At 35.6% G+C, this 13,402-nt stretch overlaps 1 protein-coding gene across 6 annotated transcripts in view; it reads left to right on the top strand.

Moving 5' to 3' along the window:
- Positions 1–13,402, top strand: part of LAMA2 (laminin subunit alpha 2) — a 631,365-nt gene that overhangs the window by 280,571 nt on the left and 337,392 nt on the right. For all 6 annotated transcript variants that reach the window (XM_055391635.2, XM_055391626.2, XM_055391631.2 and 3 more), the window contains exon 10: positions 9,559–9,719. In XM_055391635.2, the coding sequence (XP_055247610.1) occupies positions 9,559–9,719 (161 nt within the window). The remainder of the gene's footprint in view (positions 1–9,558; positions 9,720–13,402) is intronic.

A 13,402-nucleotide genomic window follows, 5' to 3' on the forward strand; every position in this document is an offset into this window, starting at 1 on the left:
TTTAATTAGATCCCATTTGTCAATTTTGTCTTTTGTTGCCATTGCTTTTGGTGTTTTAGACATGAAGTCCTTGCCCATGCCTATGTCCTGAATGGTAATGCCTAGGTTTTCTTCTAGGGTTTTTATGGTTTTAGGTCTAATGTTTAAGTCTTTAATCCATCTTGAATTGATTTTTGTATAAGGTGTAAGGAAGGGATCCAGTTTCAGCTTTCTACATATGGCTTGCTAGTTTTCCCAGCACCATTTATTAAACAGGGAATCCTTTCCCCATTGCTTGTTTTTCTCAGGTTTGTCAAAGATCAGATAGTTGTAGATATGCGGCGTTATTTCTGAGGGCTCTGTTCTGTTCCGTTGATCTATATCTCTGTTTTGGTACCAGTACCGTGCTATTTTGGTTACTGTAGCCTTGTAGTATAGTTTGAAGTCAGGTAGTGTGATGCCTCCAGCTTTGTTCTTTTGGCTTAGGATTGACTTGGCGATGTGGGCTCTTTTTTGGTTCCATATGAACTTTGAAGTAGTTTTTTCCAATTCTGTGAAGAAAGTCATTGGTAGCTTGATGGGGATGGCATTGAATCTGTAAATGACCTTGGGCAGTATGGCCATTTTCATGATATTGATTCTTCCTACCCCTGAGCATGGAATGTTCTTCCATTTGTTTGTATCCTCTTTTATTTCCTTGAGCAGTGGTTTGTAGTTCTCCTTGAAGAGATCCTTCACATCCCTTGTAAGTTGGATTCCTAGGTATTTTATTCTCTTTGAAGCAATTGTGAATGGGAGTTCACTCATGATTTGGCTCTCTGTTTGTCTGTTGTTGGTGTATAAGAATGCTTGTGACTTTTGTACATTGATTTTATATCCTGAGACTTTGCTGAAGTTGCTTATCAGCTTAAGGAGATTTTGGACTGAGACGATGGGGTTTTCTAGATATACAATCATGTCGTCTGCAAACACGGACAATTTGACTTCCTCTTTTCCTAGTTGAATACCCTTTATTTCCTTCTCCTGCCTAATTGCCCTGGCCAGAACTTCCAACACTATGTTGAATAGGAGTGGTGAGAGAGGGCATCCCTGTCTTGTGCCAGTTTTCAAAGGGAATGCTTCCAGTTTTTGCCCATTCAGTATGATATTGGCTGTGGGTTTGTCATAGATAGCTCTTATTATTTTGAAATACATCCCATCAATACCTAATTTATTGAGAGTTTTTAGCATGGAGGGTTGTTGAATTTTGTCAAAGGCTTTTTCTGCATCTATTGAGATAATCATGTGGTTTTTGTCTTTGGCTCTGTTTATATGCTGGATTACATTTATTGATTTGCGTATATTGAACCAGCCTTGCATCCCAGGGATGAAGCCCACTTGATCATGGTGGATAAGCTTTTTGATGTGCTGCTGGATTCGTTTTGCCAGTATTTTATTGAGGATTTTTGCATCAATGTTCATCAAGGATATTGGTCTAAAATTCTCTTTTTTGGTTTTGTCTCTGCCTGGCTTTGGTATCAGGATGATGCTGGCCTCATAAAATGAGTTAGGGAGGATTCCCTCTTTTTCTATTGATTGGAATAGTTTCAGAAGGAATGGTACCAGTTCCTCCTTGTACCTCTGGTAGAATTCAGCTGTGAATCCATCTGGTCCTGGACTCTTTGGTTGGTAAGCTATTGATTATTGTCACAATTACAGATCCTGTTATTGGTCTATTCAGAGATTCAACTTATTCCTGGTTTAGTCTTGGGAGAGTGTATGTGTCGAGGAATTTATCCATTTCTTCTAGATTTTCTAGTTTATTTGCATAGAGGTGTTTATAGTATTCTCTGATGGTAGTCTGTATTTCTGTGGGATCGGTGGTGATATCCCCTTTATCATTTTTTATTGCATCTATTTGATTCTTCTCTCTTTTTTTCTTTATTAGTCTTGCTAGTGGTCTATCAATTTTGTTGACCCTTTCAAAAAACCAGCTCCTGGATTCATTAATTTTTTGAAGGGTTTTTTTTTGTCTCTATTTCCTTCAGTTCTGCTCTGATTTTAGTTATTTCTTGCCTTCTGCTAGCTTTTGAATGTGTTTGCTCTTGCTTTTCTAGTTCTTTTAATTGTGATGTTAGGGTGTCAAATTTGGATCTTTCCTGCTTTCTCTTGTGGGCATTCAGTGCTATAAATTTCCCTCTACACACTGCTTTGAATGCGTCCCAGAGATTCTGGTATGTTGTGTCTTTGTTCTCGTTGGTTTCAAAGAACATCTTTATTTCTGCCTTCATTTCGTTATATCCCCAGTAGTCATTCAGGAGCAGGTTGTTCAGTTTCCATGTAGTTGAGCGGTTTTGAGTGAGTTTCTTAATCCTGAGTTCTAGTTTGATTGCACTGTGGTCTGAGAGATAGTTTGTTATAATTTCTGTTCTTTTACATTTGCTGAGGAGAGCTTTACTTCCAAGTATGTGGTCAATTTTGGAATAGGTGTGGTGTGGTGCTGAAAAAAATGTATATTCTGTTGATTTGGGGTGGAGAGTTCTGCAGATGTCTATCAGGTCTGCTTGGTGCAGAGCTGAGTTCAATTCCTGGGTATCCTTGTTGACTTTCTGTCTCATTGATCTGTCTAATGTTGACAGTGGGGTGTTAAAGTCTCCCATTATTAATGTGTGGGAGTCTAAGTCTCTTTGTAGGTCACTCAGGACTTGCTTTATGAATCTGGGTGCTCCTGTTTTGGGTGCATATATATTTAGGATAGTTAGCTCTTCTTGTTGAATTGATCCCTTTACCATTATGTAATGGCCTTCTTTGTCTCTTTCGATCTTTGTTGGTTTAAAATCTGTTTTATCAGAGACTAGGATTGCAACCCCTGCCTTTTTTTGTTTTCCATTTGCTTGGTAGATCTTCCTGCATCCTTTTATTTTGAGCCTATGTGTGTCTCTGCACGTGAGATGGGTTTCCTGAATACAGCACACTGATGGGTCTTGACTCTTTATCCAATTTGCCAGTCTGTGTCTTTTAATTGGAGCATTTAGTCCATTTACATTTAAAGTTAATATTGTTATGTGTGAATTTGATCCTGTCATTATGATGTTAGCTGGTTATTTTGCTCGTTAGTTGATGCAGTTTCTTCCTAGTCTCGATGGTCTTTACATTTTGGCATGATTTTGCAGCGGCTGGTACCGGTTGTTCCTTTCTATGTTTAGCACTTCCTTCAGGAGCTCTTTTAGGGCAGGCCTGGTGGTGACAAAATCTCTCAGCATTTGCTTGTCTGTAAAGTATTTTATTTCTCCTTCACTTATGAAGCTTAGTTTGGCTGGATATGAAATTCTGGGTTGAAAATTCTTTCCTTTAAGAATGTTGAATATTGGCCCCCACTCTCTTCTGGCTTGTAGAGTTTCTGCGGAGAGATCCGCTGTTAGTCTGATGGGCTTCCCTTTGAGGGTAACCCGATCTTTCTCTCTGGCTGCCCTTAACATTTTTTCCTTCATTTCAGCTTTGGTGAATCTGACAATTATGTGTCTTGGAGTTGCTCTTCTCGAGGAGTATCTTTGTGGCGTTCTCTGTATTTCCTGAATCTGAACGTTGGCCTGCCTTGCTAGATTGGGGAAGTTCTCCTGGATAATATCCTGCAGAGTGTTTTCCAACTTGGTTCCATTCTCCCCATCACTTTCAGGTACACCAATCAGACGTAGATTTGGTCTGTTCACATAGTCCCATATTTCTTGGAGGCTTTGCTCATTTCTTTTTATTCTTTTTTCTCTAAACTTCCCTTCTCGCTTCATTTCATTCATTTCATCTTCCATCGCTGATACCCTTTCTTCCAGTTGATTGCATCAGCTCCTGAGGCTTCTGCATTCTTCACGTAGTTCTCGAGCCTTGGTTTTCAGCTCCATCAGCTCCTTTAAGCACTTCTCTGTATTGGTTATTCTAGTTATACATTCTTCTAAATTTTTTTCAAAGTTTTCAACTTCTTTGCCTTTGGTTTGAATGTCCTCCCGTAGCTCAGAGTAATTTGATCGTCTGAAGCCTTCTTCTCTCATCTTGTCAAAGTTATTCTCCATCCAGCTTTGTTCCATTGCTGGTGAGGAACTGCGTTCCTTTGGAGGAGGAGAGGCACTCTGCTTTTTAGAGTTTCCAGTTTTTCTGTTCTGTTTTTTCCCCATCTTTGTGGTTTTATCTACTTTTGGTCTTTGATGATGGTGATGTACAGATGGGTTTTTGGTGTGGATGTCCTTTCTGTTTGTTAGTTTTCCTTCTAACAGACAGGACCCTCAGCTGCAGGTCTGTTGGAGTACCCTGCCATGTGAGGTGTCAGTGTGCCCCTGCTGGGGGGTGCCTCCCAGTTAGGCTGCTCGGGGGTCGGGGGTCAGGGGTCAGGGACCCACTTGAGGAGGCAGTCTGCCCGTTCTCAGATCTCCAGCTGCGTGCTGGGAGAACCACTGCTCTCTTCAAAGCTGTCAGACGGGGACATTTAAGTCTGCAGAGGTTACTGCTGTCTTTTTGTTTGTCTGTGCCCTGCCCCCAGAGGTGGAGCCTACAGAGGCAGGCAGGCCTCCTTGAGCTGTGGTGGGCTCCACCCAGTTGGAGCTTCCCGCCTGCTTTGTTTACTTAATCAAGCCTGGGCAATGGCGGGCGCCCCTCCCCCAGCCTCGCTGCTGCCTTGCAGTTTGATCTCAGACTGCTGTGCTAGCAATCAGGAGACTCCGTGGGCGTAGGAGCCTCCCAGCCAGGTGCAGGATATAATCTTGTGGTGCGCCGTTTTTTAAGCCAGTCGGAAAAGCGCAGTATTTGGGTGGGAGTGACCCGATTTTCCAGGTGCCGTCGTCACCCCTTTCTTTGACTAGGAAAGGGAACTACTTGACCCCTTGCGCTTCCCGAGTGAGGCAATGCCTCACCCTGCTTCGGCTCGTGCAGGGTGCGCGCACCCACTGACCTGCACCCACTGTCTGGCACTCCTAGTGAGATGAACCCGGTACCTCAGATGGAAATGCAGAAATCACCGTCTTCTGCATCGCTCACCCTGGGAGCTGTAGGCCGGAGCTGTTCCTATTCGGCTATCTTGGCTCCTCTCCCCGATTCAGTTTTTTAGTGAGTTACCTTTAATATCTAAATAATATTCTTATCAGTACTTTTATCACCGTTACATATTGCCTATTGACTCTCCATCTTGAAAGGTGAAGAAATGTATCATTCACAACACCTCCCTCCTTCATTCCACCATCCATACATTTTTATTATGTGTTTTTTCTACGATATCTTTATCATGTTCAAGAGAGCTTACATGTCTATTTCATCAGTGACTACATTTAGAGTTTCTCTTGAGGTCCTACTATATAAGATGTGATAAAGACTATCATCCCTACATTCTTCACCACTTGTCAGTGTCTGTCAATTACATATCTTTGAAATTTTTTCAAGGATTTTCACAGTTACATTCAGCTCTGGACCAATAATTAATGCTTATAATTCAAAATTAGAAATATAATAATCAAGATTGTAATACTGTAATTAGATACATATGATCTGATACAGGCTCGAATTGCAAAATTGGACACATATTTGTAGGTCATTTTTATCTTCATGCTTGCTCTGATAACTTATTTAGGAAAGAGTGTAAGATGTGGTCTCATGGTTTGCACTTCTTCATCAGATTACATAACCAGATAGTAGAAAGGGATATTTTAGTGTATTACTGGCATTCATTTGATTACGAGGGAAATACGATGTATTTCTTTTCTGATTTTTCTTTTAGTTTTCTTCATTTTCTTTTAGTAGAAGGAAGTTTTCTCCCTCATAGATTTGTAAGAGCACTTTAAATATTAAAAACAGTGATAGTGTATCATTTTTTAATAATCAGTTTTCAGATTTGCTTTGTGTCTCACTACTGTTGATAATTTCTAATGCACAAACTTCAAAAATTTTATGTAATCAGCTGTCAAAGTTCAGGTAAAATTCTTTACTTATAATAATGATACCAACCCATGATTATTATATATTTTGATTTTTTTGTGTATTTCTTCCATGCTTTATAATCCTAGAACTCTCATCTATCCCAAGATTAGAAAAATGTATTTGTTTTCTTCATTTGTATGATTTCATTTTATAATACTTAATTTTTTAATCCATCTAGAATTTATTTTGTTATATTTCATAAGGAAATTTTCAAACTACATTTTGTTTTCCAATACTCTTTTTTACTCATCTACATTTAATATTACTTTCAGCTCTTTAGACATATTAAATATATTTATTTTATTTTCGGAATCTGTTAGAAGCAGTCTGTTATTGAGTCTGAGTCTGCATTTTTATTTCTCTTCTAACTCTTATTCATGTGGACTTCATTTTCTTATGTTTCGTAAGTGTGTGTGTGTGTGTGTGTGTGTGTGTGTTTTGTGGATGTATGCGTGCATATGTATTTCTTAGTTTATTCTTTCAGAAGGCTTGAATTTACATGAAGTTATGTGATAATGACCTACCTTATATAGGACCTAGAATTTTTTGTTGTTCTTCTGTAAAACCGTGCTCCATGAACTGTAGTCTAGTCATCAGAATTTGCCAGTCAACTCCAGGAAAGACATTGTTTTAAAGAATGACGTAACCTTTCTAGAAGTCAATTTTGTAGTTTCTCATCTCCAAGGGGTTTCTTTATTTCATACCAGCGCAACAATTCTATTATCTGCCATCTATCTTTCGATCTATCTACCTACCTACCTACCTACCTACCTACCTACCTACCTAACTACCTATCTATTTTTCTACGTTTAATTTTATTCTGTATCTACAACTGTTCTGAACAGGAGGGGTTTTTTGGACATCTAGTCTACAGTACTTCCAGAAATAAAAGTTAAGATAGACATTGTTTAATACATGAAGTACTTCTACATTTAGCCTCAATTTCTGGAAATTTTAACATCAGAAATGTTAAACTATTTAATGCCTTTGCAAACTTTATTAAAATTATCAGATTTATTTCCCATTTGGTCTATTGGGTAATCTATTAGAAATGAACTTACTAATATCAAACAATATTTATTTTACCAGAGTATGTTCTACTTGGACATCATAGAGGATCCTTTTAATGTACTTTAGGATTCAGTTTGGTGTTTTGCTCATCTGGATTCATAAGTTAATTGCCTGTGACTCAGACACCAACCAGTTGTGCTCCTTTGGCAAATCACTTAATTTCTCCATGCCTTAGTTACCTCATCTGTGAAACAGGAAAAATAATAGTGTCTATCTCATATAGATGTTTTGAGTACTAACTGAATTAACCCCTGTGTTTTGTGTAATGCTAAGTATAATGACTACCATAAGATAAGTGCTATTTGAGTCTTAGCAGTTTTGTTTATTTTGGGTTATCGTTTGCATTTGGGTATCAAGTTAGAATTTGCTTCATAAATTGAATTACATAGCTGTCCATTTTTATATGACCATAAGAGTTTCAAGTTTTGAAAACAGTCTGTAAAAATTAACTAGCATTACAGAAAACCAAACACCGCATGTTCTTACTCGTAAGTGGGAGTTGAACAATGAGAACACATGAACACAGGGAGGGGAACATCACATGCCGGGGCCTGTCAGTGGGTGGGGGTCTAGGGGAGGAACAGCATTAGGAGAAATACCTAATGTAGATGACAGGTCGATGGCTGCAGCAAACCACCATGGCACGTGCATACCTATGTGACAAACCTGGATGTTCTGCACATGTATTCCAGAACTTAAAGTATAATAATAAAAAAAATTAACTATCATTAAAACATGTTTGTGGTAGTTCTTTGATAATTTGTCCTCTTTTGATACCCTTGATTAGCTTTGTTTACCGTTTCCTTTTGCTTGCTTTTCTTTTTTTCAAATCTCTTTATTTCCTGTGGTGTTTATATTTTCTCTTTTTTATACTTAAATGAATTAAATTTTAATTTATCTATTTTTAAAATAATGGACTATTTAAGCCTATAAGTTTACTTTTGGGTACAGTTTTTCCATACTCAACAAAAATTAAGTTACTTTTTTACTGCTATTATATTCTACCTAGATAGCTATTTACTTTTAATTGAAGTCTTGATTTTCTCTTTAACCGAAGAGTTATTAAAGAGAAATATTTAGGCATTAATTTTTAGAACAGTTGAATTTTGCATAAAATTCTCTCATCATGTTTGATATTCAGAATTAATTTAATCTTAATTTTTGTGGCATTTGATACACATCTAAAAGTAGTATTTATGTTAAGAAAATAAGCCTTAGATAATTTCTGCTTTGATAATTGAATATTTTTTATAGTCAATCACAAACTATGGTAAATATTTATAGTTATATACCACATAATATGTAATTTGATATTATTAAATTATTCAAATTTTCTGTTTTTTCTTAGTTCATCTGTAAATACTTAAGATGAGTAAGTTAGCATCATTTTCAGCCATTGACTTTTAAACTTTTTATTTCCAATATATTTTTGTTGTCTACATATTTTTGTACTGATAATTAGTGCTTATTTGAAGCATAAACATAATAATTTAAATCATGTTTTTATTATATTTTTATCAATGTAAAATGAGAGCTTGCCTTACTGAACCTACTTTATTTGAGTTCTACTTTGGCCCTATTTAATATTTCACAACTTTTTTTTCTTTTCCATACGCTTTCTTGACACACATTCATTTTCTTTTACTTGTAATATTTTATTTGCAATATTCCTGTTCATTTTGTGTATCTCTTGTGCACATTACATGTTTATGTTTTTAATAAGAACAGTAAGACTGCTTAACTCATTAGTATATATTTACTATGCATTTCTGACACTAATTCTGTCATTCTGCTTTTTGCTTTCTCTCCCTAATGTTTCCTTGCCTTTTTTTCCCTCCTCCTTTCTTCTTTCTGATGGACTATACATATTACTGATTTGCTTTTATCTTTCTCCAGATTTTGAAGGTCTGTTAGTTGTATTCATTCATCCTGTATTATTTCTATTTTTTAATCAAAGACATGAATAAACATTGTGTTTTGTATTTCTCTATGTTAAAAAAGTAAATTTAAACTTTTCATTCCCCTCATCTATTGCTTCTTATCCCCAAAATATCAATTCCAATGAACACCTTTATTTTCTTTAGTAATACTGCCAGTGGCATGTTCTTAGAGTATCATTGTTAAACTGTTATTTTAAGTAATATGTCTTTATTCCCAAGGCTACTTTGCACCTGTGATAGTCTGGTGGAGCAGGCTTGTTCCGTGAGCCACTAGTTTTGCATTCGTTACTGCTCATTCTTCTCAATGTAGCATCATCAGCATTAGCGTTTGTGGAAATTTCTCCTTGGTCATTGTTTTCTATAGCCATAGTTTGGTAGATGCTTTGAGATTTCATCTTTCTTGTTTACATTTTTAATATTTCTATTGACACTTAGAAGATGCTATGTTCACGTAATCATAGAAAGCTTTTAATTAAACCCTCTACTCTTTGGTTTTAACTTTTCTTTATTGATATATATCAAAAATCTATTTTTGTGTCAAAATAGCATTTTAAAGGTTACTATCATTAAAACTTTAACAACTAAATTATGTACTTGTTTTAGAAATGTTGATATGTGGCTCATCTTTCTTTAGGTTTGGCACCTGGATCCTGTCATTGCAAAACTGGTTTTGGAGGTGTGAGCTGTGATCGGTGTGCCAGGGGCTACACTGGCTACCCAGACTGCAAAGCCTGTAACTGCAGTGGGTTAGGGAGCAAAAATGAGGATCCTTGTTTTGGCCCCTGTATCTGCAAGGTACATTGTTTATTCCAGTAATGTCCCACTGTCAAGATAGAAGGTTATTTTTCTTGGCTTCTCTGTTGATTTCCTTGGCATTAAGCAATTTTAGTGACTTCTGGAAGTATCCATAATCTATTCTACGTGTGGTGACCCTATAAATGTCTTTAAATGCCCACCAGGTTCACTGTAGCAGGATGTTTATAAGGCACTTATCTAAAAGCCTACAAATGCACGGAGGATAAACCACATTTAAAGGCTTGTTATTTTATAACAAAAACACTTTCACCCCATTGCCCTACTAGTGTGTTAATTTAAAAATATACGGCACTAGAAATAGCAACCCTTTAAAACTAAAGTGCATTCAAATCTACCTTTGCATCTAATTCAGAAATGAATTCTGTCAAGGGTTTTATTCTGAATTTTTAAATAATCTTCAAAGTTTGAACCCAGATAAGTCTTAAAATACTCATTATATTCAAATTTTTCTGTTTAATTATAAAAAAGTAGAAAGCCCTAATGGAATTAATTAAAGGCTCAATATTTTCTTCCAAGATTACTTTTAGAAATGCAACTTTATTTGTTGTACATGCTCACCTAATAACAAATCATGTTAACACCAAGGGATGCATTACATCTGCAGCTTATAAACATTATGAAACATAGAGGCATGCACAAGTGAAAAATGAAAAGACTGATTTACTTTACCTATAGTAATGAGTTCTATAACATTCTGACCAGATGGTGTATAACTACATTAGCTGAGAGAATGAACCATTCTTTGAAAAAGTTAGCATACCATACTTATGTAAAAATGAAAGTTACTACTTTTTTCTTTATTTTCAATTAAAGAGGGACCCTTATTAAAAATATTTTATTAACCTGTTAGTCTTATCTAGGCAGCTATAAAATATTATATAGTTATATTTGATACATGTGAGCATATGTGTACATATACAACCATTAATCCATAATATAAGTAGCAAATATTAGTTTTAATGAAGTGTTTATGAATTGGGACAAGAATGTTTGGAAATATCAAGCTAAATATAATAATAATAGTTACGTAATAGGTATATGTTACATCAGGGGCAATTTAGGTTCCTATTTTGAACTACTGAAATAATAAAACTCCTGTGGACACAGTAAGCAGAAAAGTCCACAAGCCCATAGTAAAAAGTTGCCATGTCCTGGAATGTAGTAAATTTTCTAATCTATTACATTTCATTCCAATATTATCTGAAATGAAAAATTGCTTGAGTCGACCAAGATTGTGTAGCAGTGTGTGAGTGATTGCTTGCTTAAGGACACCTCCTCTCTCCATCTTGTATGTCTCTGTGGGCAGTCCTGCAGGCTCTTAGCGCATCTTCTCTAGTATTTATCAAAACATGTCTTGTGTGTGCTTTATTCTCTTTTCAAAACTCCACAGAAATCTCTAACCTTTACCACTCGCTCAAATAAAGGACAGTCAAAACTAAGCTTAAAATGGAAAAGAAACCTCCTGAGTTTCTAGAATATATAAAATCAAACAGGGAAGAAAAACAAGTGTTTTTCTACACCTATCACTCATACAATGGTGATGTCTGGTATTTGCAAGGAAAGGGAGTAACAAGCGAGATAATTTTCTTTGGTAAATATAGCGAGAAAGGCTGGAGCAAGAGAGCTGTAGTGATTAGCAGGGCTCCAAGGGAAAGCCCCTTGAGCTACTTACTGCCTGCTCTCAGCCGAACTCAATATTGTACTGAGAATTATTATAATCCTAATAAGAAAGATGCCTCCTGTGTAGACACTTGAAGCTCTACACAGACAATTAAAATGCAACAATAAACAGCAATTAAGAAATCATAAAAGAGAATGAAAATTAAGTAAATAGCATTATTAAAATAAATGCCTTTCTACCATGTGATATCTTAAATAGAAAACTGTAAGTTCTTATAAACTAAATTGTTTCAGGATTAAAAACTTGCAGAAAGCAAGTTTCATAAAACATCTACATAATTATAAAAATCACAGATTATATGCATATAACATGAATTACATCACAGAATTATATATCACAGTAATATCACAATATGCCACGATGAGTTATATCAAAATGTGCATGCAATGTACTACAATTAAGTGCCTACAGTCTCTTGTTTAAAAAATAATTAGTAACCTAGCATTTCAACAAAATATGCATACAATTTAAATACTGAAAAGACACTTAGTGTAGTGTATTTAAATACTGAAAAGACACTTAATGTAACGGTTTATACTGTTTCACAAAAACATGATTTGACATAGATATGTCAACTGATTGTAAAAACAGCATGGATCAAAATGCTGCTTAAGAAGCAAAATTTTATTGAAAGACTAAAATATTGGAGATATAAATTCAAATCAAATGACAGATTTTTAGCAGAAGGGGAAGAATATATACATAAGTGTCCCTATATTTCTATCCAAGTTAGTAACTTTAAATAAGTATTTATCTGTAAATAGAAATAATATGAATCACATATGAAATAATGTGTATATAAGTATTCATCTCCAAAATGCTTATTAACCTTAAACATTTGTACCTTTATTCTCTTATACTATAACATACGAGTTTTTAAATAATTTTTTTATCAGAAAGAAATATCTTACTGAAGTGTGAAGACATTTTTAAGAAGAGCTTCATTAGGAAGTCTTGGGCCTAATTGTTTTTTTGTTTTATAAATATTAAATGACTGCTCTGTGATGAGCCCATTTCAGTTGAGGCTGTATTATTTTTCCTGTGGGTAAAATGACATACTGAGCTGATATGGACATCACTTCTCCCACTTTTGCTATTTTAAAAATACAGAGATGCTGCATAAACATAGCAAATAGATTTATAAACATTTAGATTCAAGAAAGAAAGGGAAATTCCTAGATGTCAGACCAAAGAGGGAAATCTAAGTTAAGCATAAGCAAAAGCTCAAGCTAAACTGAGCAACTGGGGTCATGGGGTGGAGGGTGGGAGACAAGTCTTAGTTCTAAGATCAGGGCTAAAGTTTGGAGTTTTAATGCCCTCACTAGGACTTGACACTAGGATTTGGACCCACAGACGGAAATTGCAGCTGAACTCACTGAAGCAGGGACACTAGAAATGCTTTCAGACAGTGAAATGGGGGCTAGAAAATTCTTCCTGCAAGCCTACAGAGGCAGCTAGAAAATTTTTCTCTTAGGGGCTCTGGGTGGGTAAAAGTTACTAGCTTGTGTAAGACCAAATCCCCAAACCTGTGTGCCACTTGGGAATGGGATCCATTTTTATTCTCCCCTTATGTGCTGGCATTCTTCAACAAGTCAAGGAAATGATATTCCCATAGGAAAAAAAATACAGCCTCAACTGAAAATGATCTCATCACAAAGCAAGTAAAGTACACAAAAGGAAAATAACTACAAAAGGAAACCAGTAGCCACAAAAATGGGGATATTTGTACACAAAGAACTAGAAAGGGTAGTCTGAAATAAATTTTGTATTCATAAAAATCTGTGATCATATTCTTATCACATAAATCATAAAAATATGTTTAAAATGTACAATTGTAAAAGCATGATTAGAAGATTGAAGAATAAACAAAGAAGGAATAGAAAAAAGTAATATAAAATAGACGCTATATTAAAATTCAAAAGTAACCAGGTTTGGAAAAGAAACATGTATAATTTACTTCCAGAAATGAAAAAAATATGCA

The sequence above is a fragment of the Gorilla gorilla genome, chromosome 5 (genome assembly GCF_029281585.2).
Source record: "Gorilla gorilla gorilla isolate KB3781 chromosome 5, NHGRI_mGorGor1-v2.1_pri, whole genome shotgun sequence".
NCBI lineage: Eukaryota > Metazoa > Chordata > Mammalia > Primates > Hominidae > Gorilla > Gorilla gorilla.